We start from the raw sequence: 25,304 nt of genomic DNA, 5'->3' as shown, positions 1-25,304 counted from the left end.
TGTGATAGTTTTATATGTCAAAGGATTTTCCTTAACATCTTGGTTTTCCCTTCCAAGGAGATAACGCCGAGAACCCAAAAATTTGGTGGTAGGGAGAAGGCTCAGGCCAAGCAAGCTATTTACAATACACCCAAAGAAGGGTAAGTAAGTCTACAAAGTCATTGGGATCAGACTCGGAGCGTATAATCCACTATAGCGTAATCCTCCCCATCTGTTCATATCCCATCAGCACCAGTGAGAATGAAGCATCCCTCGACCGCAAAACCAACCTTGTCTATGAAACTACGAGCAGCTTGAAGGTACATGTTCATGTTCCTTGAAGGAATATCACAAACTTAATGTAAATGTTTTTCAAGTAAAAAAAAAAAAAAACTAGGGATGTCCCAATCAGATATTTTTCCACCTTAGTCCGAGTCAGTCACCTGATTTTGAGAATCTGCCAATCCAATTTTATTTGAACAAAAGTTAAACATGTTACAGTACTGTGCTTTTTACAGTACTTCCTCGTCCATTTTTTTTAACTCATTCACTCCCAGCCATTTTCACCTGCAAGTCCCTTCGCTCCTGGCCGTTTTACTGGATTTTGACTGATTTTGCAAGGCCCACAGAAAATTCTGTTCTATTGCTATATAAACATGGAACCCACCAAAAGAAAGATTAGACTCTCTTCCTTCAGCAGAAAAAACGTTAGTTCATATCTTTTTCCATTCTTTAGAAATCAGCATTAGAAAATAGCTTAGTTTGAGCATTTTTCCAATTTCTGATGAAAAAAGGAGAAATTGAGCTTTTTGTGAAAGCATACATTTCAAACATAACTTTGACTTTAACACAGCTATTTCTCGCTTTTTTGACATCCCAAACATCTGAATAATGTTTTCGTTCTACAAAATAACATAAACAACAAGACATATAGAGCATTTGATCGCAATGTAACAATTTATTTACACATAACCAGTGTTACATAACCATTAGAATATAACGGCGTTACTAACGGCGTTATTTTTTTTCATTAGTGAGAAATCTAATTAATTACTTTTCTCATCTTGGCAACGCCGTTACCGTTACTGAGGCAGGAAAGTCGTGCGTTACTATGCGTTACTAAGTTGGTTGAATAAAAAAAGTCTGAGAGAAACGGACTCACGGAGACGAGAGAGCAGAGCAGGAGTGGGGAAGACGCCGTTGCAACCGCGATGTTTGGTGGCTCCAATAATACCTGACTGTAGCCGATAGCCTACAAACTACGCCCACATGATACGGTAGATATCACATATTATAGAACTAGATGCTAATGACAGACACGGCTGCATTGGCAACATGTTTTAAGGACTACATGCGTTAGTAAACAGCCGCCATCTTAAGCAGTAGACCTCTCAGGAAGGCTCTGTTGTAGAGATCCTTCCTAGCGAACCCAAGTATTTTTTTTTTAATCTAAAATGTTCCTAAATCGGCAAAATCTTGACTTTAATCTATCTTTAAATGATGAAACAGTTTTAAAACTTACACATGTTGAAAGTAGACAGAAGGGAACTAATGCAATAACGGGAGCAATTTTAACAACTTTAACGGTTGATTCACAATTTTAAATGACTTCCACACATAGCAAAGGTTACCATCTAGTTATCGCAATACCCTTGTGTCTAGTTAAGTGGAGGGTAAAGAATTGGGCTAGGGCCAATTGTCCCAAAAACCCTTTAAACTTCACATTGTGTGACCTGTTTTTTTTTTTTTTTTTTTTTTTTTTTGAGAAAAAAAAAACATGAAAATTATGACTAGTTACTTTGCCAAGTAACTAATTACTCTTAATTTCAGGTAACTGAGTTACTAACGCAATTACTCTTTGGTAGAGGTCATTTGTAACTGTAATTAATTACTTTTTTAAAGTAAAAATCAACAACACTGCACATAACTAAACTATTGAACTGTTGAACGATTTGCGCACATAACAACGGGGAAGGCTCTCGGCTGCTCCCGGTTGAATGAGGTGGTTCCCAGTAATCTGATGAGTCCGGATCAAAATTGGTCTCAAGTTTTCATCATCATCATCATCTTCATCGTTGGTTTCAACCTCGGTCTAAGGAGTAACGCGAGTAACGTGGACTATAAGCCGCAACTGTCCTCACTTTATTTTGGAATGTTTACAACAAAGGATCTTAACCGGTAACACATTACCTAAAAGCGGCATCATACGACTGTCATAAGACCAAATTAACCACCATGAAGCTTTGAACCAATTGGCTACAAAGCTTCATTGCTTCAAGAACCTTCAGTCTGCCATCACTGGGGAGACAGTCAACCTCTTCTGCCACCTGCTGTCAACACTTGTTGTCCAACATACATTATCTCACTTTTGAATGGATGTAAAAGATCCGAGCTGGACATAAATGTAGTTAGCAGCGTAATTTATCGGATGATAATGACATCTTCAGTAATGCCTATTTTCGTGTGATGTCATAATTATGACGGTCTTATGACAACGCTGTCAAATAAAGTGTTACTAAATACCATAACAAGCAATTAATGAAACAACTAAACAGTAACTGAATAAATAATTTGCACAGAATTTGAATTTTGATATTTACATCTGTAGCATTGCAATGCTCGGAGGGATGTGTTTCCCATTAACCCAAATAAATCAACAAATAAGATGCATTGGACTATAAACTGCAGGATTCAAAATGAAGGAAAAAAAGCGGCTTATAATTCGAAAATTACGTTATATGTAATGGGTGCACGCGTGTCCGTTATGAGCGGTGCATACAGTGTATCACAACAGTGAGTACACCCCTCGCATTTCTGTAGATATTTAAGATCTTTTCATGGGACAACACTGACAAAATGACACTTTGACACAATGAAAAGTAGTCTGTTTGCAGCTTATATAATAGAGTTAATTTATTTTCCCCCTCAAAATAACTCAAAATATAGCCATTAATATCTAAACTCCTGGCAACAAAAGTGAGTACACCCCTTAGAAACTACGTAGATCCCTTAATGTCCAAATTGATTACTGCTTGTCATTTTCCCTCCGGACAGTACACAAAAAAGCCCGCAAACAGTTTGCTGAAGACATGTCAACAAAGCACATGGATTACTGGAACCATGTCCTATGGTCTGATGAGACGGGCGGGCTTTCTTGTGTAGCGTCTTCAGAAGAGGCTTCCTCCTGGGGTGACAGCCATGCACACCAATTTGATGTAGAGTGCGGCGTATGATCTGAGCAGCCTGACCCCCCACCTCTTCAATTTCTGCAGCAATGCTGACAGCACTCCTGTAACGAGTCACATGACATTGTAGCGGGAAAATGACAAGCAGTACTCAATTTGGACATTTGGGGATGTACGTAGTTTCTAAGAGGTGTAGTCACTTTTGTTGCCAGGGGTTTAGATATTAATGGCTATATTTTGAGTTATTTTGATGGGAAAATAAATGAACTCTATTATATAAGCTGGGCACGGACTACTTTTCATTGTGTCAAAGTGTCATTTTATCAGTGTTGTCCCATGAAAAGATATACTTAAATATTTGTGGAAATGCAAGGGATGTACTCACTACTGTGATACACTGTAGAAACTTCCCTCCCGATGCCTTCAAGAGGATGCGCTGGCAGCTGAAGCTGCTAGCCTGGGCGTCGTTGTCAGCGCACTCGCCTGCCTTGCTGGATTGGGCTGCACTGGTACGAGTCCTGACCTTGACGACAGGGATGCGCAGCTCCATGCAGACCGGTTACATATATCACTCAGGCCTAAATAATTTGGGGGGAAAAAATAACATTGCTGTATCTATAGCCAAGGCTCCACACTTACTTTTTTGATTGTTTGCACTGGTGCGCCTAACTTTTTGCTTAAGTTTCACCAGCACAAAATGTAGGCACACCCACATTTGTCATTGCATCACCTTTAACGCCATACTTATAATCACTCTACTTAACAGCCATATAATTCAAATGAGTTATTCCACTCAAGCTTTGACGCTCACGCTGCCAGAAACAGCTTCTCACTTTACACAATGAATGAGTTGGCACAGCACACTTAGACTGGGCTGCAAGTTTAACGATGATTAGCACATTTGTGCCTTCGATCGTAGAGCCACCGAAGCTTCTCAGGCCAGATCAAAGCTACAAACCAGTCAATCATTGTTAACGTGAAGTACCAAACGCCAGCTGCACTGGTGACCAAGAAAAACCGTTTGGTTGCACTGCCTACAGGAGGGAGTGTGTGAGGCTGTGGCGCTGTGCGAGCATGAAGCAGAAAAGCATGAATATATATATTTTTTAAATTAAAAACTCACCCGATTCAGATTGACTGAAAAATGGCGCGATCGACCCGATTTCTGATCACGTCATCGCAACGGGGACATCTTTAATTTATATAATGCACTTTAATCCAGGCTTTCTGTATATAGAAGGGATCCAGGATCTACACACTTGCTGCTTTTATGAAGTAAAACAAAAGTTTACATGTTAAAAAAAAACAAAAAAACAATTGCGCGTCCTGCAATGTGACTATTGTGCATGCGCACATTGCGATGCCGATGTTAAAACGATATATTGTGAAGGCCTAATTCACCATGACATTTATATAATTCATATGAGTGAGTCCACTCAAATTCACTAAAGGTTTGACGCTCACGCTGCTGAGAACAGCCTTAAGGTGACAAAGATTGACTAAACGGTGATTTACACATTTGGGCCTTTGATCGTAGAGCAACAGAGCCTCCACTCGCCAGATCAAAGCTACAAACCTGTCAATCATTATTAACTTAAAGTAGCAAACTCCCCTGCCTGTTGATCAAGAAAAGCAGCAGAAGGGCAAGTGAGAAGCTGTACGAGCATGAAGCAGAATAACAAATATATTTTTTAAATTTCCGTAATTTTCGCACAAAAGCCGCACTGGACTGTAAACCGCAGCTGTCCTCACTGTATTATGTGATATTTACACCAAAAGGTATTATCCAGTAACACCTTATTTGACAGCGGTATTATAAGACTGACCAAATGAACCACCATTAAGTTTTGAACCAATTGGCTGTTGGCTGTCAAGTTTCATTGCTTCAAGAAGCTTCAATTTGGCCATCAGTGTTCTCTTGGGGGAGACAGTCAACCTCTGCTGCCACCTGCCATCAACACTGTTGTCGTCCAACATGCCACCCAGCATGTATTGCAGCGCTACGGATGTAAATAACAAATTAAAATTCATGTTCTGTGCTAATTATTTCTTCAGTTACTGTTCTAGTTGTTTCATTCATTGCTAGTTATGGAATTTGGTAACACTTTATTTGACGTTGGCGCCATCAGACTGTCAGAAGACCATCATAATTATGACATGACACTGCCATGAGCATTAATGAATGCTTATGACAGACGTCATTTTGTGTCATCTGGCAAATTATCTCCGTTTTGAATGGATGTAAAAGATCCAAGCTGGACATAAATGGAGGAAGTGACTAGGGTTGTTCCGATCATGTTTTTTTCTCCAGACCCGTTTTAGTTTGAGTATCTGCCGATCCCGATATTTCCCGATCCGATTGCTTTTTTTTGCTCCCAATTCAATTCCAATCATTCCCGATAATTTTTCCTGATCATATACATTTTGGCAATGCATTAAGAAAAAAATGAATAAAACTCGAATGAATATATACATTCAACATACAGTACATAAGTACTGTATTTGTTTATTATGACAATAAATCCTCAAGATGGCATTTACATTATTGACATTCTTTCTGTGAGAGGGATCAATGGATAGAAATACTTGTGACTTTGTATATTGTGACTAAATATTGCCATCTAGTGTATTTGTTGAGCTTTCAGTAAATGATACTGAAGGGCATGCCCAGATGCATGATGGGAAGTGGAACCATGACTGTGCGTAGTGCTACCAATTGATATATCTTCTCTGCGTTGGGAAATAACATAAGGTGTTAAGATAAAGATCAATTGCTACCTTGCTTCCCCACATTGCTTCTCATGATATTTCTAATCAAAGGGAGAGGGATTGTAAGGCTTTAGCCAATTAAAATAAGGCTCCAAAGGCTGCCAAAATTCACTCTACTCATTTTACGCTGCCATTTAGCTCTCTATATAGGCAAAACGGCGCCATTGCAGATGGAGCGCGACAATGCGTGAGTGGGTCGTGCAGCGCATGCATTAATTGCGTTAAATATTTTAACGTGATACATTTTTTAAAAAATTAATTACCACCGTTATTGGGATAAATTTGATAACCCTACCTTAAGCCTAAACTAAAGACTAATGATAAGTGTAACATATTATGTCTGTAACGTTAAATACAATTAGAAAACGATTTAATTAAAAAAAAATATATATATTAAAAAAAGGCATGGCCGATATTTTTTTGCCGATTCCGATACTTTGAAAATCGATCGGGACATCTCTAGTAGTGACATAATTTGCTGGATGGCACTTAATGGCATCTGTCATAAGCATTCATTAATGCCCATGATAATGTCATGTCATAATTATGACAGTCTTATGTAGGGTTGGGCATCGAGCATCGATGTGAACCGGTTCTAACACTCCGATGCTCCCAGAATCGTTCGAATTTTTAAATTTCGATTCCTTGTTTCAATGCCCTTATCGCCGAGCGGAAAAAAATTGCTCGAGTTTAAAGACTGATATTTATATACAAGTTATAATTAGCCCTGTGAGTAGTTCAATTAATTTAAAAAATCATCGAAAAGTTAAGACTTTAATATAAACTATGCAATTTTTTTTTTAACCTGCCTAGTAAAGAATCGGAATTGGGAATCGTTCGGAACCGGAATCGAAACATGGAAACTTAATCAGAATCGGAATCGTTCAATTTCCAAACGATGCCAAACCCTAGTCTTATGGCAGTCTTATGACGCCCCTGCCAAATAGTGTTACCTATTAACCCAAATAAATCAACAAATACGCCGCACTGGACTATAAGCAGCAGGATTCAAAATGAGGGGGAAAAGTACCGGCTTATAGTCCGAAAATTACGGTAAGAATCCGATCCTTTTCACCCGATTCCGATCCTCTGAAAAATGGCGCAATCGGCCCAATTTCCAATCACGTGTTTGGATCGGGACATCCCTAAAAATAAGTTTAGAATCACTTCAAAAACACATTGCATGTGCTTTTTATATGAAGGAATTAGCACACTTAGCCAATTTAGCTGTTAGCGTAGCACAAAATCCTGAAACTAGGCTAATTCTTTATATTATATTACCAAGTTAAATGACGCTATGCTATCAATTTATGTAATAGTCTTGGTGCTGAGTGTGTGCGAAAGGAAAAAAAATCCCCATGGTGTTTATTTTCCTCGAGCAAAATGAACCCCACAAACTTGAAGCTAATCACTTGTCAGTTAACGATTAGCAAATAGCACGCTGATGAGGTTTTTTGCATGTGGGTCAGAGTGTGTCTAGTGTAATGTTGGGTTAATGTAACAAACAGATGGCTGCCAGCGTGTCCTCCTCTGTGACAATATGAAGCTAGGCGCACTCTTTGACTCTGTTCTCTTCTGTCAGCGCACGCAGCGATTTAAGGGCCGTGACGATTCTGCCGCTCTTTAGATAAACCTCGCCGCCGCTCCTCAAAATGTCCTAGCTTTCCGCATAAATCTCCATGCAAAGCCAAGTCTGATTATACGAGTAATGGCCTTGTTTTGTTGTCGGCTGGTCGCATGGCAACCATGCAAATGCCCGGTCATTGAGAGCCATTAATATTTTAAGGTGGATTGGAACTGTGCACTTGCCAGGGGGGCTTTTCCTTACCACACGGGGGTCCTTAAGTGGCCCAGTATTCTTTTTGTCCGCCCACACAGTTTTTGCATTTTTAATGTATCTTTGTGCTAATTACTAAAATGATGAACTAGCGTTTGTGTTACTTCAAATTTAGGATCTTCATAAGGCATTTGCTTGAAAGTTCATTTTTAATTTACAAATTTTCTGCGTGTCTGCGTTTACTGCAGTGTTATGACACTGTGGTTTGTTTGCCTGCTCTAGTGATGCCAGAGTGTTGGGTTACACAACTCGTTTGCTTTTGTCTGTATTGTGTGACATCATGCTTATAGCAGTGGAAAAATAACATTATCCCGACCAGAGTTTTCCTCTTTTACGGTGCGGTTAAATCAGCTATTGGTGGTTTCGCGTAGGCGCCATTCATGGAAACTCTTTCAAATTGAGAATAAGAAAAAAATCAAATTTTCCTTATAAAAATGTAGCGGATGGATCTTATTTGAATGTTCGCGTGCAGCTGTAATGAGCGTGTAGAAGGAGAAGCGCTTGTATGGATCTCCTTCTACAGCCTTGACAAATGGGGGCGGCAGTGGGCGAGCAACACCTGTGTGCATTCGGCAGCTTTGTGTGTATGTGTGCTTTTGTCTTAACAAATTCACAGCACACCGCCGGTTTGACCGGTTCGCTGCAAGACGCTCAGAGAAAGTAGGGCAAAGAAAAGAACCGAGATGGATAAAACAGAGCGAATAATGTATGTGCAAGGTCGACTCCAGACTTAGACTGTATTTGTTTGTGTGCAGAAGGATGGAAACCAGAAGGTGTTTAGCCTGGTGGAGCTTGAGGAACAATTCGCTCTCTGCAAGAAACAACTACAACGAGCCCATGATGAGTAAGGAAGGGTTACAAAGCATTTTTGACAATGAATATATGGCTAAAAACTCAAATGGCGCTCATATGGGTAGGTTGGCTGAGGAGCGCATTAGTCGAGAGATGGCTGAGTCACGCCTGCGTCTACAAGAAGATCACCTGGCCGAGCTCCAGGAAGAGCTTAGGAGAATCTCGGAAACGTCGTCCAATCCCGACTCGCTCAGGACGGTACTGATGCTGCTGCTTTTGCTTGTTATTTGTGTAAATCAGCATTTGAAGAAGAAGAAAAATCTGAAACAAATGTGATTTTTTTTTTTTTTAAGACATTAAATGGGAATCATCGAAACAACTGGTAGTCCCCGGTTTACGAACGAGTTTCGTTCTTACACTGGCGACCAGTGTTGTCACGGATTACTTAAAAAAGTAATTTAATTACTGATTACACCTCAAAAAAGTAATCTAGTTACTTTACTGATTACTTTATTATCAAAGTAACTAAGTTCCTTTAAAAGTAACTTATTAGTTATTTTTTACCACTGTTTTTTCCTTTTGCTGCCTCAACATAAAAATAACTGAAAAATGTCATCGCGTGTAATTGAGTTTTTCACATAAGGCTTCATCTTTGAGTTAGCGGGGGGTTTAATTAGTCGACCACCATTGACTCGCCCTAGCTTAGCCATTCCGGAGCCCTAAAACTAACAAATAACTGAAAAACTGCACAAAATTTGTTTAAATCAATTCCAACTACTAATTAAAACCCCGCTGACTCCAAGATAAAGCCTAATGTAAAAAATTCTGAACTTCCCCTTTGAAATAAAGACCTAGCCGTTAAAATGTTGTCTCTAAAAGTTGTAAAGCAATAAAACAAACAACAAAAATTAATGAAATGAACAAAAATCCTACAACATAAAGTTTTCATAATGGGTCAAAATCATTTTTCGAACAGATCATATGACTAGCACCTTGGAGACTATCCTTTGCTTTGCTCAGCCAAAACTACACCAGAGGAGGCAAGATGGATTATTTAGAATTTCTTTAAACCTAAGCTTTCAAACGCTGCCAACAACAACTTGAACAGTTGATTGAACTCGAACAGTGTCAAGATGTGTATATAGTGTATATATACAGCATTGGCCAAAAGTTTGGAGACACCTCAAAGGTGGATACTTTGAAGAACGTAGAACACAAAACCTGTTTTCAGTTATTTCACTTTTTTTTGCCATTCCACATGTACGTTCACAGTTTTGATGCCTTCAGTGAGACTATACAATAGTCGTGAAAATATATAAAACGCAAAAATTATGACGTGTGTCCAAACGTTTGACTTTCATTTCAGTCTTCAACAGACTTCTCCCCCCAGTCCCACAAATGTAAAACTCCCCCTATGATTACAAACTCTCACTATTAAATGTACATAATTACACATAATATAAAGGCTGGTTACAAACTGTAGAAGTGCTGGCTGTCTCGTTACCCGTCAGCTTTGTCTAGAGTTTTTTTCGCGACGCGTTGTGCTGTAATTCCAAGTGCTTCCTTGTTGAATTGGATGTGGAGTACATAGCGGTCGACAGACTTTCTGAGCCAGCGGAGAGTTTGCAACGCACGGAGATATTTTTGTCATCTTTACTTGACAGACATGTGAAGTAATGGCTCTATCTCCAGTGAGCAAATGCAGCCGTTTGTTGTATCTCTCCGGTTCCTTTACTGTTAGCATCCTGATACGTAGCCACTAGCCAGGCTATGTTGTTATGTTGTTGACCGCCGTGGCAGACGGCGCGCGCACAGGCAGCATGGTAATAATACACGTGACCCGTTTTTTTTCCCCCCGATGAGAAAACGTGAGATGTGATGTCACTCCCAAACTGAAGTATTTTCTTTTCAAATGCTCTTCGTACATGACTAAAATATTCTTCATTCTACATACAGTATGAGGCAACAAAATAGTAACGCACAGGCACCGAGGAAACTAACTTTAATCAGATTACTGGCTTGGAAAAATGAGCGCGTTAGATTGCTCGTTACTGAAAGAAAGTAATCAGATTAGTGACAACACTGCTGGCGACGTAACCTGAATTTCCGTGCTGGTCGGAATTAACCCTTTAAGTACCCTTAATCTCAAAACAACTATCCAAAAACATGTATCATACAGTGGGGAGAACAAGTATTTGATACACTGCCAATGGGAAAACCCATTGGCAGTGTATCAAATACTTGTTCTCCCCACTGTATGTAGGCCTGTCAATAATAACGCGTTAACGACCATGATTAATCTGGAAATATTAACGCATTAAAAAAATTTAAAAAAAAACGCAATTTACCGCTCACACTAAGTTTGGCCACAACTGCCTCTCGTAGTCCCACAGAGTGATGTTTACATTCTCCGTGCGGCAATGCAGGACAAAATGCAGCCAACCACGATGAGTGAGGATGATGACCCAGAAATGCTTCATGGCAAATTCCGTTTTAAAAAGCTGCCTACTGGAAATCTGGATAAAACAAAAGTTGTGTGCACATACTGCTGTGATGAACTGTCCTTCCATCGAAGCACAACCAGCCTAACGTACCACCTTCGGGCAAAGCATATCTTCGATAGTGTTAGCAATGACGCTAACACCGCAAAAACAAGCCGCAGTCATCAAGCTACACTGGCAGAGTGCGGACTCGGACTTGTCAACAAAAGGACAACAAGTAGGTTGACTACTGCTATCGCTACATGGGTAGCCAGAGACTGGAGACCCATAACTTAGTCAAAGACAAGGGCCTTGAAAATCTTATCCAGATAGCATCGGGCGACCCAACATGCAGAACACCTTCACGGGCAACTATTGCCACAAAAATTCATGAACTTTTTGAAAATGAAAAGGCAACCAAGGTGGAGCAACTAGCCAGAGTTACGTTTGTTGCACTGACAGGAGACCACTGGACAAAAAAAAGGGTATGACTGGCTAACTTAAGCAGTGTTTCTAAACACCTTTACATACATTTTAGTGTAATGTTTTTCAGTTAAGTGTGTGAAAATTGACAAATTTGTTTTTTTTTCTTAAATCTCACACAGCTTTTAGGCCGTTTAGTGTAAAACGGCAAATGCTGCATTTATTTGTGTGAAATGTTTAATTTAACAGACAAGTTGTTTACACATTTTTTGAAACACTAGCTATTGTTACTGTATTATGCTTGTCTGCTCTTTAAGTTGGCAGTTAATTTTGGGCAATATGCCAAACGGTACTTGAGCCACATTGTTAGTCTGAAGGACTTTAATCTGTTAAACTCTTTTCTGTATAATACTGACAATTTATTTTATTTTATACGAGCTGAGTTGTTAAAACAAAATTAAAACTCTAAATGGTTACATATTAATTCATTCATACATCATACATTTAATCTGAAAACAAATTTTAAGTCAATTATAGTATTTTCGTAGATTTTTTTTTCCTGAAGAGCAACTTTATATATCCGGAGGGACATGTGATTAATCATGATTAATCACACAGTTGACATATGATTAACTAGATTAATTTTTTTTAATCATTTGACAACACTAATCATATGTCTTATTAATAAAGTAAAAAATACCATAGATAATTCTTCCCTTCTTTAACATCGATCTCACCATAGTTCTTCCAACTGACATTTATTTCTCACCGTCAAACTATGAACACACATTTAGAAAATGCAATCATGATAGAGCGTACAATAATGCTAAAAAGTAAATCAACAGAGACGTATTTGCTTTCAAAAACGTACGTCAATGGCAGCACAATAATACCAAGGGAAATAAGGAAAACAGCAGCTATTAGTGGCACTGGTCCAGCGGTGAAAACGAACGCTGCTCAATAAGCTAGTGGGTTAATAGCGAGCTAATGGGGGCATCGCCGAACCTGCGTAGTTTACCCTTTCTCTGCCTTCTTGCAGAGGTATCTGGCGTTTACCCCCACTTCCCATCGTGAAAACAACGCTCGAAACTAACAGAAAGTAGCGCTGGCGTGACGTCAAACAAGTCTGACTGCAACAAAGGAAAGCAGAATGCAAATATAGTAGTGCATTACCAGATATGCATACCATATAGATTTACTAAATACCAAAATTAAATGACAAATAATATACTGTACTGTACATCAATGCTGAGAGGTGGCGGACAAGACACAGTTACGCGAAAATAACGTAAATCGGGTATGCGTAACCTGGAGACTACCTGTATAGCATTCTAACGTCATATGAAAAAAGTATATATTTACATTGAAACAGTCAAAGTATGAAAGTCAATTAAAAAGGAATTTGAAAAAAAAATAACAATGACAAATACAGGGTGATTCAAAAAGAATGACCCCATTTCATGATTGAATATTTTAGGAAGGAAAAATAGTAAGAAATAAAACCTATAGCAGCGTCACATGACAATGATAGAAAACTGGGAAATCTGATCTTTCAAACACCCACTCATTCTGATTCATACATTTACTGTATTCTCCGCACTACAAGGCGCATCGGAGTATAAGGAGCATTTTCAATGAATGGCCTATTTTAAACTTTTCATGTACAGGGCTCACCGCATTATAAGGCGCAGTAGTAGTATTAGTAGTGATTGGGGTTGCCTTATGCCTCTACTACATGGAGCTGCGCTAAAGGAAATGTCATGCCATGATTAACCAATATTGATCCATATATAGGGCTCATCCAATTATGAGGCACACTATTGGCTTTTGAAAAAAATGGAAGGCTTTTATTTGCGCCTTATAATGCGGAAAATACGGTCCTTACGAAATATTTGATCATGAAATAGGGTCATTGTTTTTGAATCACCCTGTATACAGTATATTGAAACGGCAGTATTTTGATGTAATTACAATATAGAAAAATAAATCGGTATAAAGAGAAAAATGTTGCTGCAAAGTTTTTTTTTAACAGTGTAATATTTAAAAATACAGGCTATAATACAAAATGATGTAATATAGTATAATAAAATTAAACCACAGGAAAAAAAAATCTTTTTTTTAAAGGGATCCATGAATAGAAAGACTTGTTGTTCTTAAAAGAAAACGTCATTATGAATTAAAATAATTTGATAATAAAACCTCTCGATGTTTTCGTTTTTATACAATTTGTAAAAATTTATTAACTAGTAGGTCACCATTGTTGTTGACGTCGCAGGTTGGTGACGTCACTGTGTATGCTGCCGGGCTTCCAGAGTATGACTCTAGCAACATAAACATGTCATCTGTTCAACCCTTTCAATTTGAACCCGAGAGGAACATTAATGAGCATGACAGCTCTTTCGATATTTCACAAAACGGGCAGCAAAGGCAAAATGAACAGGAAAGATGGGATGAGACAAGACGAGAGTATGACAAAACCGGTGTTCTGCCAAAATGTGCTACATCGGCGAAACGTGCTACAAGAGGCGAATTTGACACCCAAAGTTTTGTTTGGATGCATACAGACAGAACATACAAAATATTTAAACGTAGTAATATGAAATAAGCGTGGTTTGAATACACTACGTGACTAATGTGGTCAACAGATCAAAAATCTGCTTTAAAGCTACCACAAGAAAACACAATGCTTGAAAGTATGAGAGGGAAATACATGCAAAAAGTATTTTGAGGCAATGAAAAGGTAATAAAGACTCAATAAAAACACAACTGGAAAGTACTCGCCACTTTTAACCGATGTGTGCATGTGTTGGACGTCTAGCCGCGTAAAAGGAATTGCAGAACACTGGTAATGTTCGTGTAGTGACAGTGACAAACTACATCCTCACCCCGTGCGTCCATTGCGCACATAAAACATGGCGCCCTCTGTAGGTCAAAACATGTACTAGTAAAAGAGAACAATTGTGGCTTATGAGAGCCCACAAGTCTTTAAGTTCGAGGTTCCCTTTAAAAGATACATGAATAAATTATAATTATATTTAATTAATGTATTAGTAAGAATATAACATGATAACTTTGCATTTGGACGTCTAGCGCTGTCAATAGCAGCCGATGAGTTAAAATCCTTCCTGATGAAAAATTGTAATTCAATTAGTAGACATTTAATCCATTCGAACTGTGCGGATCAACCATCCTCGTTCAAATAGATTGGACACCTAGCACTAGAGATGTGCAAAATTTCCGATTCTTAGATTATTCGCGATTCGGCCGTGGAAGATTCGAGAACGATTCACAAACATCCAAATTCCGGTTATTGAAATATGCCAAGTAAAGCGGAAGTACAACACACTCAGCGCGCCGCGCGGTCTTCGGGACTCAATGAGGAACGAAGCGAGAGTAGCTAAACATCATGCTTCTCATTACCCGGCCCCTCGGGTAATACCAATGCTCAACTCACGGCTCTAGTTCAACTCATGCCACGAGATAAAAAAAACACAACAACATACCTGACTGGTGCCGAAAAGCTGCTACAAAGTACATCCACATAATGTTACGGTAGATATAATTTATATAGGACTAGATGCAATAATGATTCGGTAGCGTGAGCAGCTTATCTACAAAAAGCTAGATGCGGGCGTTAGTAAACGGCCGCCATATTAAAGCAGTACACTTCCCTGCAAGGCTGTTGTAGCGAACCTTCCAAGCAAACCTAATTAACTTTTCATCTAAAATACTCCTAAATCGGTAAAATATTGACTTGAATCTATCTTTAAAATAGTTTTAAAACTTTCACATGTTGAAAGTAGACAAAAGGGAAATTATGGAATAACGGGAGCAATTTTAACAACTTTAACGGTTGATTCACAACATTAAATTAATTGAATGTAGTTTAAAGCTGCTGATACAGAATGGGGACCGGAGTTTTTTATTTACTGTTATTTTTGTATATTTGTTTACTGCTATATGTTAACCTGATACTGAAATAGTAGTTTGGTTTAGCCTGAGAGTATTTTTGAACCATTTTGGAACTAATGTACAAAACATTTAATAAAAAAAAAAAAAAGGGGGGGGTGCATCAATAATCGTTTTATAATCGAATCAGAGCCTCTGAATCGTAATCGTAATCAAATCATTAGGTGCCCAAAGATTCCCAGCTCTACGTAGCACCATCAATGGCATTCAATTAGTTAAAAGTAGGGCTGTCAAACGTATTGCGTTAACGGGTAATTAATTTTTCAAATTAATCACATTAAAATATTTGACGCAATTAACGAACATGCCCCGCTCAAACAGACTAAAATGACAGTACAGTATAATGTCCACTTGTTACTTGTTTTTTGGTGTTTGGCTCCCTCTGCTGGCACTTGGGTCCAACTGATTTTATGGGTTAGTACCATGAGTGAGCATAGTGTAATTATTGACATCAACAATGGCGAGCTACTAGTTTATTTTTTGATTGAAAATTTTATAAATTTTAATAAAACGAAAGCATTAAGATATAAAATTTCTATAACTTGTGCTAACATTTATCTTTTAAGAACTACAAGTCTTTCTATCCATGGATCGCTTTCACAGAAAGAATGTTAATAATGTCAATGCCATCTTGTTGATTTATTGTTATAATAAACAAATACAGTACTTATGTACCATATGTTGAATGTATATATCCGTCTTGTCTTATTTTTCCATTCCAACAATAATTTACAGAAAAATATGGCATAGTTTATAGATGGTTTGAATTGTGATTAATTAAGATTAATTCATTTTTAAGCAGTAATTAACTCGATTAAAATTTTTATTGGTTTGACAGCCCTAGTTAAAAGCATTAGAATAACATTTAAATAACATGTTTATGAATATGAAGAGGATATAATAAGTGAAGCTGGTTTGTGTGTGGTACTAGGACGTGGCAAGCCTGCAGGCGGAGCTGGCCGAGGCGACCGTGAGGCTCCAGCGTCAGGATGAGATGCTTCGGCAGCGCGAGCGCGAGCTGACGGCCCTGAAGGGGGCGCTCAAGGAAGAGGTGGAGTGTCACGACCGCGAGATGGAGACGCTCAGGGAGCAGTACGGGGTCGACATGCGCAACCTTAGGAAAACCATGGAGCAACTGACACAGGTAGAACACTTTTGATGTGAGTTATTCTTTGGGTCATTATGCAGCTATTTAAATCATGGAATTAGAAATAAAGGAGACATCAATTATGGAAAAGGCGGAAAACACAGACAAGACTGAAAAAGCAGTTTCTGCTCTTGCACTCCTCTTTAAAAGAAACGGCTGTATTTTAAGCTAAAACAACTGTTGTGTTTGATAGAACAATATGTCTATATGCTGCCATAGCAGATTCATGGCACATTAAGCCCCCGAACTATTTTTAATTTGTCCGTTTTACCCTGAAAACCCCCGTACAGACGTAGCGCAACTGCTTTTGTTTCAACCCAGCCATAAAACAAAGGTAATTAATTATATTTATTTTTCAAAATGTCTGTCGTTTTTAGCTTAGAATCATTATTGATCTCTTATATTTAGTTTAAAAAAAAAAAAAAAAAAACTTTAAAGAAATTATTCACTCACATATTTTAAACTTTTAAACAAATTATGTCACTATCAAAAAAATGGCGTCTGTAAAAAAGTCACGGATATCTACCTCATAACTATCGCTTATTTGTATTTTTTTTGCTACTGTCGCATTTTCTCCGATATGTTAGATAATAAATAATTGATCCAAACAAAAAAAACTTGAAAAAAAATGTTTAAAAGGGTAAATATATGAAAAAGAAAATCTCGACCACTCCTTGATGTCTGCGATTTCTGCATCGCGACCCTTGTTATATTACCATGTTTCACCCATAAAATCCCCCAAAATTCCAGCTGTGGTCATTCACAGCTGTGTCTTGACAGTGATACATGCTACATGGAGTTTTTGGATCGAAACAAAGTAGGTATGCGATAATATCTCGTTAAAGTCATGGCGTCTGTAATTCTGTTCTCGCGTGCTCTCACCTCCAGATAGATAAAAAATATATTTTTAAAAAAAATGTCCTCCTGCTCAAAAAATTTTTTCCCCCAGAAAATTGAGATTTTAAGCTTTCCAATGATGTATCACACATGCATATCGGACAATTATGAAAGTTGGCTAAATTGGGGGTCTTAGGCGGAACTTCAAGTCACCTGAGTGTTTTCCGCCATAAGTATACAATATTTGCATTTTTTTTCCCAAAAATACATTACTTAGGTCATCTTCGGTACACTTTATCCTCACAAGGGTCGCGTAAAAAGCGGGCTCATCTCGCTGTGCCTGCCGCGGCTTAAAAGAGAATCCCGCCACTTGTGATCACCGGCGAAAACTTTTCAGAATTCTCCTCACAGCGGCTTTTCGGGTTCGCGTTCGGTGCACTATTTCTAGAAATGCGAGGCCGAGTTTGAAGGCTGTATTGGCGGAGACGTGTTGCGGCGTCGGGGAGGAAAAAGCAGCAGGCAGACTTTGAGAGCAGACACTTTTGGCAGTTGTGCTTCATGTTCTTATCAGGGTGCTTTTTTACATAGAGTACAGGAAGCCGACAGCTGCCTGTGGAAGGAACATTAAGCTTAGAATGTATTTTTTGAATTACAATTCTATCTTTGGGCGCCGAGTAGAGCGGGGCTCATTAACCAAGTTCATTATTGTACATTCTGTTTCAAATAACTAATATATCGTGTTTCTATTTTAGTTTAGTTGAAGGTTATGGATGTTTTTTTAGGTGTATTTTTAAGTTTCACGTGCTTTTGTGTCACTATTTTGTTTCTAACGTTTTTTATATACAGCATTTGTTGTTTCTTAACTATTTCAAATGTTATACAGTGCCCTCCATAATTATTGGCACCCCTGGTTAAGATGTGTTTTTTAGCTTCTAATAATTTTTTTTTTTTTTTTTAATTCAAATATTATGGGACCTTAATGGAAAAAAAGAGAAAAATCCAACCTTCAATACAAGTGCATTTATTCAGTGGGGGAAAATCCCACATAAAGAAATAATTATTTGACATCAAATAATGTGTGTCACAATTATTAAGACCCCTGGTGTTAATAGTTTGTACAACCCCCTTTTGCCAACAAAACAAGGTCTGGGGACTGAGATGGCCATGGGAGGAGCTTGATTTTGTGTCTGGTAAACCATTTCTGTGTAGATTTGGCCATAAGTTTAGGGTCATTGTCTTGCTGAGAGACCCAGTGACGACCCATCTTCAGCTTTCGGGCAGAGGGCAACAGATTTTGATTTAAAATGTCCTGGTATTTCAAAGCATTCATGATGCCATGCACCCTAACAAGGTTCCCAGGGGGTTTGGAAGCGAAACAGCCCCACAGCATCACTGACCCACCCCCATATTATATTATATAATATTATTATTATTATACCAATGTTTGTGTAGTCTGGATTATGGTATATTTTTTATGGTCATTTTTATGTGATTTTTTGTCACATGTATAGACTTTTTTTTTTTTTTTGGTCGTATTTTTATGTTTTTGCGCTGTTAACTTTGTCTAAAGATGGTTTATTTTGACATTTATAAATGTGACACAGGACCTTTCTACTGTACACTTCCTCCTCTGAAGCTAAAAGCAACTCTTGTCGTTTAATGCCTTATTAATTTGATACATTTTGACAGTCACAGGAGCAGATTGAAGAGGAGCGCGAGCGCGTCAACGCCTCGCTGGTGAGCCTGGAGGAGGAGCTGGACTGCTGCAGGGATCAGGGAGAACAGTGGAAGTCGCAGCTGGAAGCCACATCACAAGAACTCCAAGAAACTCAAGAAAAGTAAGACTTTCTTAGCGATCAATGCAATGATGATTGTAAACTCATTGGCTACTGTTGACAATGGTAATTGTCAATGGCATTGAAAGATGAGCATTCGCAGCCAGTCCTCCCAGTTTAAATAAATTGAATATCTATTATGTTCAATGACAGGGCATAATTCACACTCATTTTAAGACTCAGAAACTGCATATTTGGTCATAAAAAAACACAAATACGAAATTATCCGTATACAGTATCATCATATATCCCGTTATATATTCTGTGTTATCTTTTGGAGCGGGCCTTTCCATACATTTGCTGTTTACTTCTTCCACTTGGTTGTCATAATGCATTCCAGCCTTGGCCCGACATCAAGCAACTTCTCTTATTTGATGTTTTTTTGTTGTTGTCCATTTTTAATAGCCCACGGTTCAAAGATGCATTAGCGGAGATGTTATTTTCTACTTTTATTTGAGTGTACTTTAAGGCTACTCTATTTTTAACACCTGCACTTTTCATCCGCCAGGATGGGGACACACTCCGCCAGTCACATGTGAGGAGAGAGTGTGTTTGGCTTTTTTTTTTGAGTACATGTAGACGCGAATCATTGTAGGGATGTTTTTTTATGTGTGTGAGTGTTGACGCTATTTACTTACTAACTGCAATCATTAAGCTAATCTTCCTTGAAATCATTTGAAAACTGAGTTCAAATTCAAACTGTAAGTAGTTTCGGGGGTGTCAAAGTGGCGGTCCAGGGGCCATTTTTTTGTGTTCGCAGAAGTAAATCACATGCATAAGCTTCGTGTTTTCACGAAAATAAAATTCTTGTAAAATGTACGTAGTGCGGAAATCGGAGATTATTTCGTTTTTTACCCCGACAAAATATTTTTTAAAAATTAGATGAACTATTTTAGCTCTTTTTTTCTGATTAAAAACTAAATAAAGATAAAAACAAAAATAATTATTTATAAAAAATATTTATATACCTTTTTTTACCAAGAAAAATTACTGTTTTCCCCCGTTTATAACAAAATTAGGAAAAATAAACTGAATGTTTACTGACCTTACCCTTTTTCTTCAATTTTCATTAAAAGATCAAGTTGAAAAATAAATGAAAATATTTTGAAAATATAAACTTTTTTTTCTTCATATAAAAAAACCTCCAAATTTAAAAATGCATTTAAAAATTGATTACTCCTTACCACCCTTTTTCTTTTTAAAAATAGTGAATTAAAAATGGTTTAAAAAAGAAGAAAAATTTGTGATCATGAGGTTAAATAAAGGATTTTGACAATTTTGAGGTCAATAATGAACTTTTTATTGACTATCCAAATAGATGACTGTACAGTACATTTGGTAATAAGTCAATCATGGCTGCCTTCATTTACCTACCATTGACGGCGTGAGACGTCTGACTGTTCCTTTCTCAGTCAAAATGGATTCAACGTCTCACGCCATCAATAGCAACTAAATGAGTTAAATATTTCTATGAATTGGCCAAAATAATGGCCCTTTGAGGGAAACCCTAACTTCAATGTGGCCCGCAACAAAAAATGAATTTGACACCCCTGTCTTAGACCATCAGCTTTCTCCTTTTGTGCTGCACTCTGAAATAAGATATGCTTTTCACCCCCCGCACAACATGACTTACTAACGCATCAATTTTTTCAATGCAAACTTAGAAAGTCGATTTCCCTAAAATATTATTTAGAGTCCTGTTGCAGTGTGTTTGAAGTGTGTAGCTTGTTTTAGTTACGTGTCCTCTATAAACGTGTTGTTGTCGTCCCGTTTTCCCGTAGGCTGCTGAAGTGTCAATTGGAGAAGGAGGAGTTTGAGAGCAAGTTGAAGGAAGTCCAAGACCCGTCACTTGATGTGCACAGGCGACGCTCCCCCTCTTCGGCTGAGGTAACACAACTGTAATTGCACTGCTAATACCACAACATTGTCACACGCATCTGACAAAGTTCTCAGATATCTTTCTCAATCTGAGTACTGCATATGCAATATTTGCACAGTTACATGATAGCCTTTTTGCATTTATATCAATATGCACAAACTGACAGTCTATATTCTTGTTTAAAAGCAAAAAAAAAAAAAAAGGCAGTTCACATTTATTTTACATAAGTATGTCGAATGTGCTGCTAGTCTTTCAAGTCACTGTGGCATCGCCTTGTCACCACAAAGAGCTTTTTACGTTGAAATTCTGGTGAATAAATGCTTATATCCCTGAATTCTTTATAGATACGGACGTAAAACAGTCTCGATTCTTGGTTAAAAGCAAAAAAAAAAAGGCAGTTAGCATTTATTTTACGTCAATATGTCGAATGTGCTACAAGTCTCTAAGTCACTGTGGTGCTGCCTTGTCACCACAAAGAGCTTTTTACGTTGAAATTCTTGTAAATAAATGCTTAAATCCCTGAATTCTTCAGAGATATTGATGTAAATAATCTAAATTCTTGGTTAAAAGCAAAAAAAAAAAAAAAAACGGGCAGTTAGCATTTATTTCAAGTAAATATATCTCATGTGCTGCTAGTCTTTAAGTCACTGTGGCGCTGCCTTGTCACCACAAAGAGCTTTTTACATTGAAATTCTTGTAAATAAATGCTTAAATCCCGGAATTCTTTATAGATATGGACGTAAAACAGTCTCGATTCTTGGTTAAAAGCAAAAAAAGCGTGCAGTCAGCATTTATTTTACGTAAATATTGCGAACTATGATGATAGTCAGTAAGCAAATTAGCGGTCGCCATATGTAAACAAAGAGCTTTTTCCGTTGAACATTCTTGTGAATGAATGCTTAAATCCCTGAAATCTTTATAGATGTGGACGTAAAACCGTCTCGATTCTTGGATAAAAGCAAAAAAACGAGCAGTTAGCAGTTATTTTACGTAAATATTGCGAAGTATAATGCCAATGCTGTAGCGGCTAATTCCTCCCATTGATATTTTTTTCACAACGTTTCAAAATGCATGCATGGTACGAAAAATATAATAATTACCTTGAATCCTCGAACAAATCACTCCTGAGACAATCCTTCCTGTTTGTATGCGGTAGAGCTTTTGTACTTTTTCAACCTAAATCCGGCGTTAGATCGCTGCATGTGACCGACTAATGAAATGAACCGGAGTGTGGGACGGCCCCCTTCGGGAAGGCATGACTGTTCATAGCATTGTAGCGATTTGTGATTTCGGAATCTCTGGTGAGTTTAGTAACATATACACCAAACAATAAATACAGCAGAATGTCCATTTGGCGTAATTGTGGAAGCCCGTCGACATCTTTACCCCATTTGTCTTCGGCTTGCTCATTAGGGTCAACATTGTTCACATCCTTAAGTTTGATCACATATCTGTTCTTCGCCTTCGTAACGAGTTTGTCTCTTTATCGAACTGGCAAAATATAGTTTAATGTCCCGCGAGCCAGACCTGCTTCCAATATGGCTGCATTGTTGTCAAATCTCACGTGATCCCCCATTCTGTGACGTAAACGCTCTAGCCTAATAGCGCACGTACTTTAGAGCCGGAAAAAAAAATACAATTAAAAAATAAATAAATAAATAAATACTTCAGAGCCGGTGTTTTCACACAACAGCAGGAACAGCGCGTGCGGCAAACACACACACGCAAAACTGTTGCAGAGGGATATGATGGCAGAGCATGCAGAGGAAAATTTGTCCTTTACGAAGTGGAGATATGAGCACTATTTCAAGTTGGTCGGAATTACAGGAAAGAACGTGCATGTAAAGTGTAATTTATGTCCAGGGGCAAAGCTTTCGTCGACATCTTTGGTAAGCAATTCAAATCTGTTTATTTTTTTTGCACTTCAAGTGTAGGATAAATCTGTTGCTGGTGAGGTGCAATAAATATTACAAGGTTCTATAAAACAACTACCTGTCTGTTCTTCTCTATTCAACTGACTCGAATACTGCTATGAAAATGTCAAATTCTTTGACATACAACAACTTCTTTTTAAAGTAACGGAAATAGTTACTTTCCCTGGTACTAGTTACTTTTACTATAGAGTAATTCAGTTACTAACTCAGTTACTTTTTGGAAGAAGTAGTGAGTAACTATAACTAATTACTTTTTTAAAGTAACGTGCCCAACACTGTACATCACCACTTGCTGGTAGTCACTTATTCGCTTTATTCCCAATATGTGTACCCTGTAACCTGTGTTTTTTATACTAGCCCGATTGTAACCTGTGTTTTTTTATATTAGCCCGATTTTACTTGTGCTTTATGTGGTGTACTTTATAGCTAAGATTTAAATCTCTGTACTCTTTACAATAACAATAAAGGCTTTTTATTCTAACAAGGATGTAATAATAATGTCAAAATTGTGCAGCTATGCTTTTTTGTTAGCACTTATAAAAGACAAATGAGAACCAAAAGCTTTGAAGGAGGCCATGTTTAGAGAAAAGAGAGTGCAGTTAGGCCTGGGTGATAATAAATCTATTTTATGAATTTGACATTTTTTTTATTGCCAAGGATTTTAACTCATTGGCTGCCACTGATCGCGATAGACGTCCAGTTTATTAGAACTTGGGGGGGGGGGGCTGTCAGCAAATGCACTTTGCATCATGGGCTAAAATTAAACTTTATACAAATGACATGTTTGAATTTCTTTTCAAATTTTCTTGTGAATATACAGTACTGTGCAAAAGTTTTAGGCAGGATATATATATATTTTTTTAATATTAAATTTATTGGGATCATGGAAGCTTCCACTTGTGGAAAATATATACATACAGTATATCCTGTATATACATAATGTAATAAAAATATACAGTACTGTGCAAAGGTTTTAGGCAGGTGTCCTGCCTAAAACCTTTGCACAGTACTGTACATTTTTGTTTTTCGTCTGAAAAATCTGCCGTCCATATAAAAAAAATAAAAAGAGCTCACTATTGGACCACTCTGACGCGCCGCGGTAATACAGTACTACATTTTAGCAAGGTAACAAGTTCATATCCTATTTTTAAACCATTATAAGATTCTGATTGTATAAAGCGCTTTCCCGTTTTTCTGCCCTCATATCTATCAATCTTCATCCTCAAGGATCTTCAACGTTGCCATGACGATTTGCGGCAAGCCCGTCTGGTTGCGGATCAGCACAAGGACGCCCTCCGCGATAAGAGCGAGACCCTTGAAGCTCTCAGGAGAGAGAACGGCGAGCGCGAGGCCCGACTCTTGGCGCAGATCGACGACATGAACGCGCAAAAGGCTGAGCTGGAGAAGGCCCTCCACAAAGCTAAAGAGGTGATTAACTCGTTCACGGCCATTGACGGTGATAGACGTCCAATCCATTTTGATTGGGAGATCACTCTGTCAAATTGGATTGGATGTTTGTCACCATCGATAGCATGATAATGAGTTAACGGGACTGTCAAGAGGATCAGTGATGACCATTTTGTGCATCATGTTATCTTGCAAGGTAGTTTTAGTAGTGTATTTTCCTCTAATACAGTCATGTGAAAAAATTAGGACACCCCATGAAAGAATTAAGAAATGTTGACATATCAATGTCTGATCTTGTTTTTATTTATCTCTGGAGAAGAAAGTGATTTAATTGGAAGTAAACAACAACAATTAACATTGTTTTACTGATAAAACCAAATATATCAACTAAAATGCATATTCTAACTGTGGAAAAAGATAGGACACCCTACCACCTAATAGCTAGTTTTAGCCCTTTTGGCTGTAATAACTTGAGTGAGACGCTATTTGTAGCCATCTACCAGTCTTTGACATCGGTCTGAAGAAAATTTTCCCCACTCATCAACGCAGAATACTTTCAGCTGTGAGATGTTTGAGGGGTTTCTTGCAAGTACAGCCTGTTTCAAGTCACGCCACAACATCTCAATGGGATTAAGGCTTTGGATTGGACTCAGCCATTCCAGGACTCTTTCTTTTCAGCTAGTCCTTGGTGGATTTACTGGTATATTTTGGGTCATTGTCATGTTGCAGGGTCCAGTTTCGCTTCAGCTTTAATTTTTTCACAGATGATCTCGAATGTTCTTCAAGCACCGGTTGATACATGATAGAATTCATGGTGGATTTTATGAAGGT

General features: G+C 38.0%; 1 protein-coding gene across 6 annotated transcripts in view; it reads left to right on the top strand.

Moving 5' to 3' along the window:
- The window catches only part of cgnb (cingulin b), a 54,536-nt gene that overhangs the window by 11,464 nt on the left and 17,768 nt on the right, over positions 1 to 25,304 (top strand). For 4 of the 6 annotated variants that reach the window (XM_057827421.1, XM_057827423.1, XM_057827424.1 and 1 more), the window contains exons 3-10: positions 58 to 140; positions 230 to 299; positions 8,526 to 8,614; positions 8,688 to 8,820; positions 16,366 to 16,578; positions 19,108 to 19,256; positions 21,035 to 21,140; positions 24,294 to 24,494. In XM_057827421.1, the coding sequence (XP_057683404.1) occupies positions 58 to 140; positions 230 to 299; positions 8,526 to 8,614; positions 8,688 to 8,820; positions 16,366 to 16,578; positions 19,108 to 19,256; positions 21,035 to 21,140; positions 24,294 to 24,494 (1,044 nt within the window). The remainder of the gene's footprint in view (positions 1 to 57; positions 141 to 229; positions 300 to 8,525; positions 8,615 to 8,687; positions 8,821 to 16,365; positions 16,579 to 19,107; positions 19,257 to 21,034; positions 21,141 to 24,293; positions 24,495 to 25,304) is intronic. The other 2 variants (XM_057827425.1, XM_057827427.1) reach the window with 2 other exon arrangements.

This window comes from Corythoichthys intestinalis, chromosome 22 (genome assembly GCF_030265065.1).
Source record: "Corythoichthys intestinalis isolate RoL2023-P3 chromosome 22, ASM3026506v1, whole genome shotgun sequence".
NCBI classification, from domain to species: domain Eukaryota; kingdom Metazoa; phylum Chordata; class Actinopteri; order Syngnathiformes; family Syngnathidae; genus Corythoichthys; species Corythoichthys intestinalis.
Note: the sequence above shows the minus strand (reverse complement) of the source record. Positions and strands in the feature narration are given on the sequence as shown.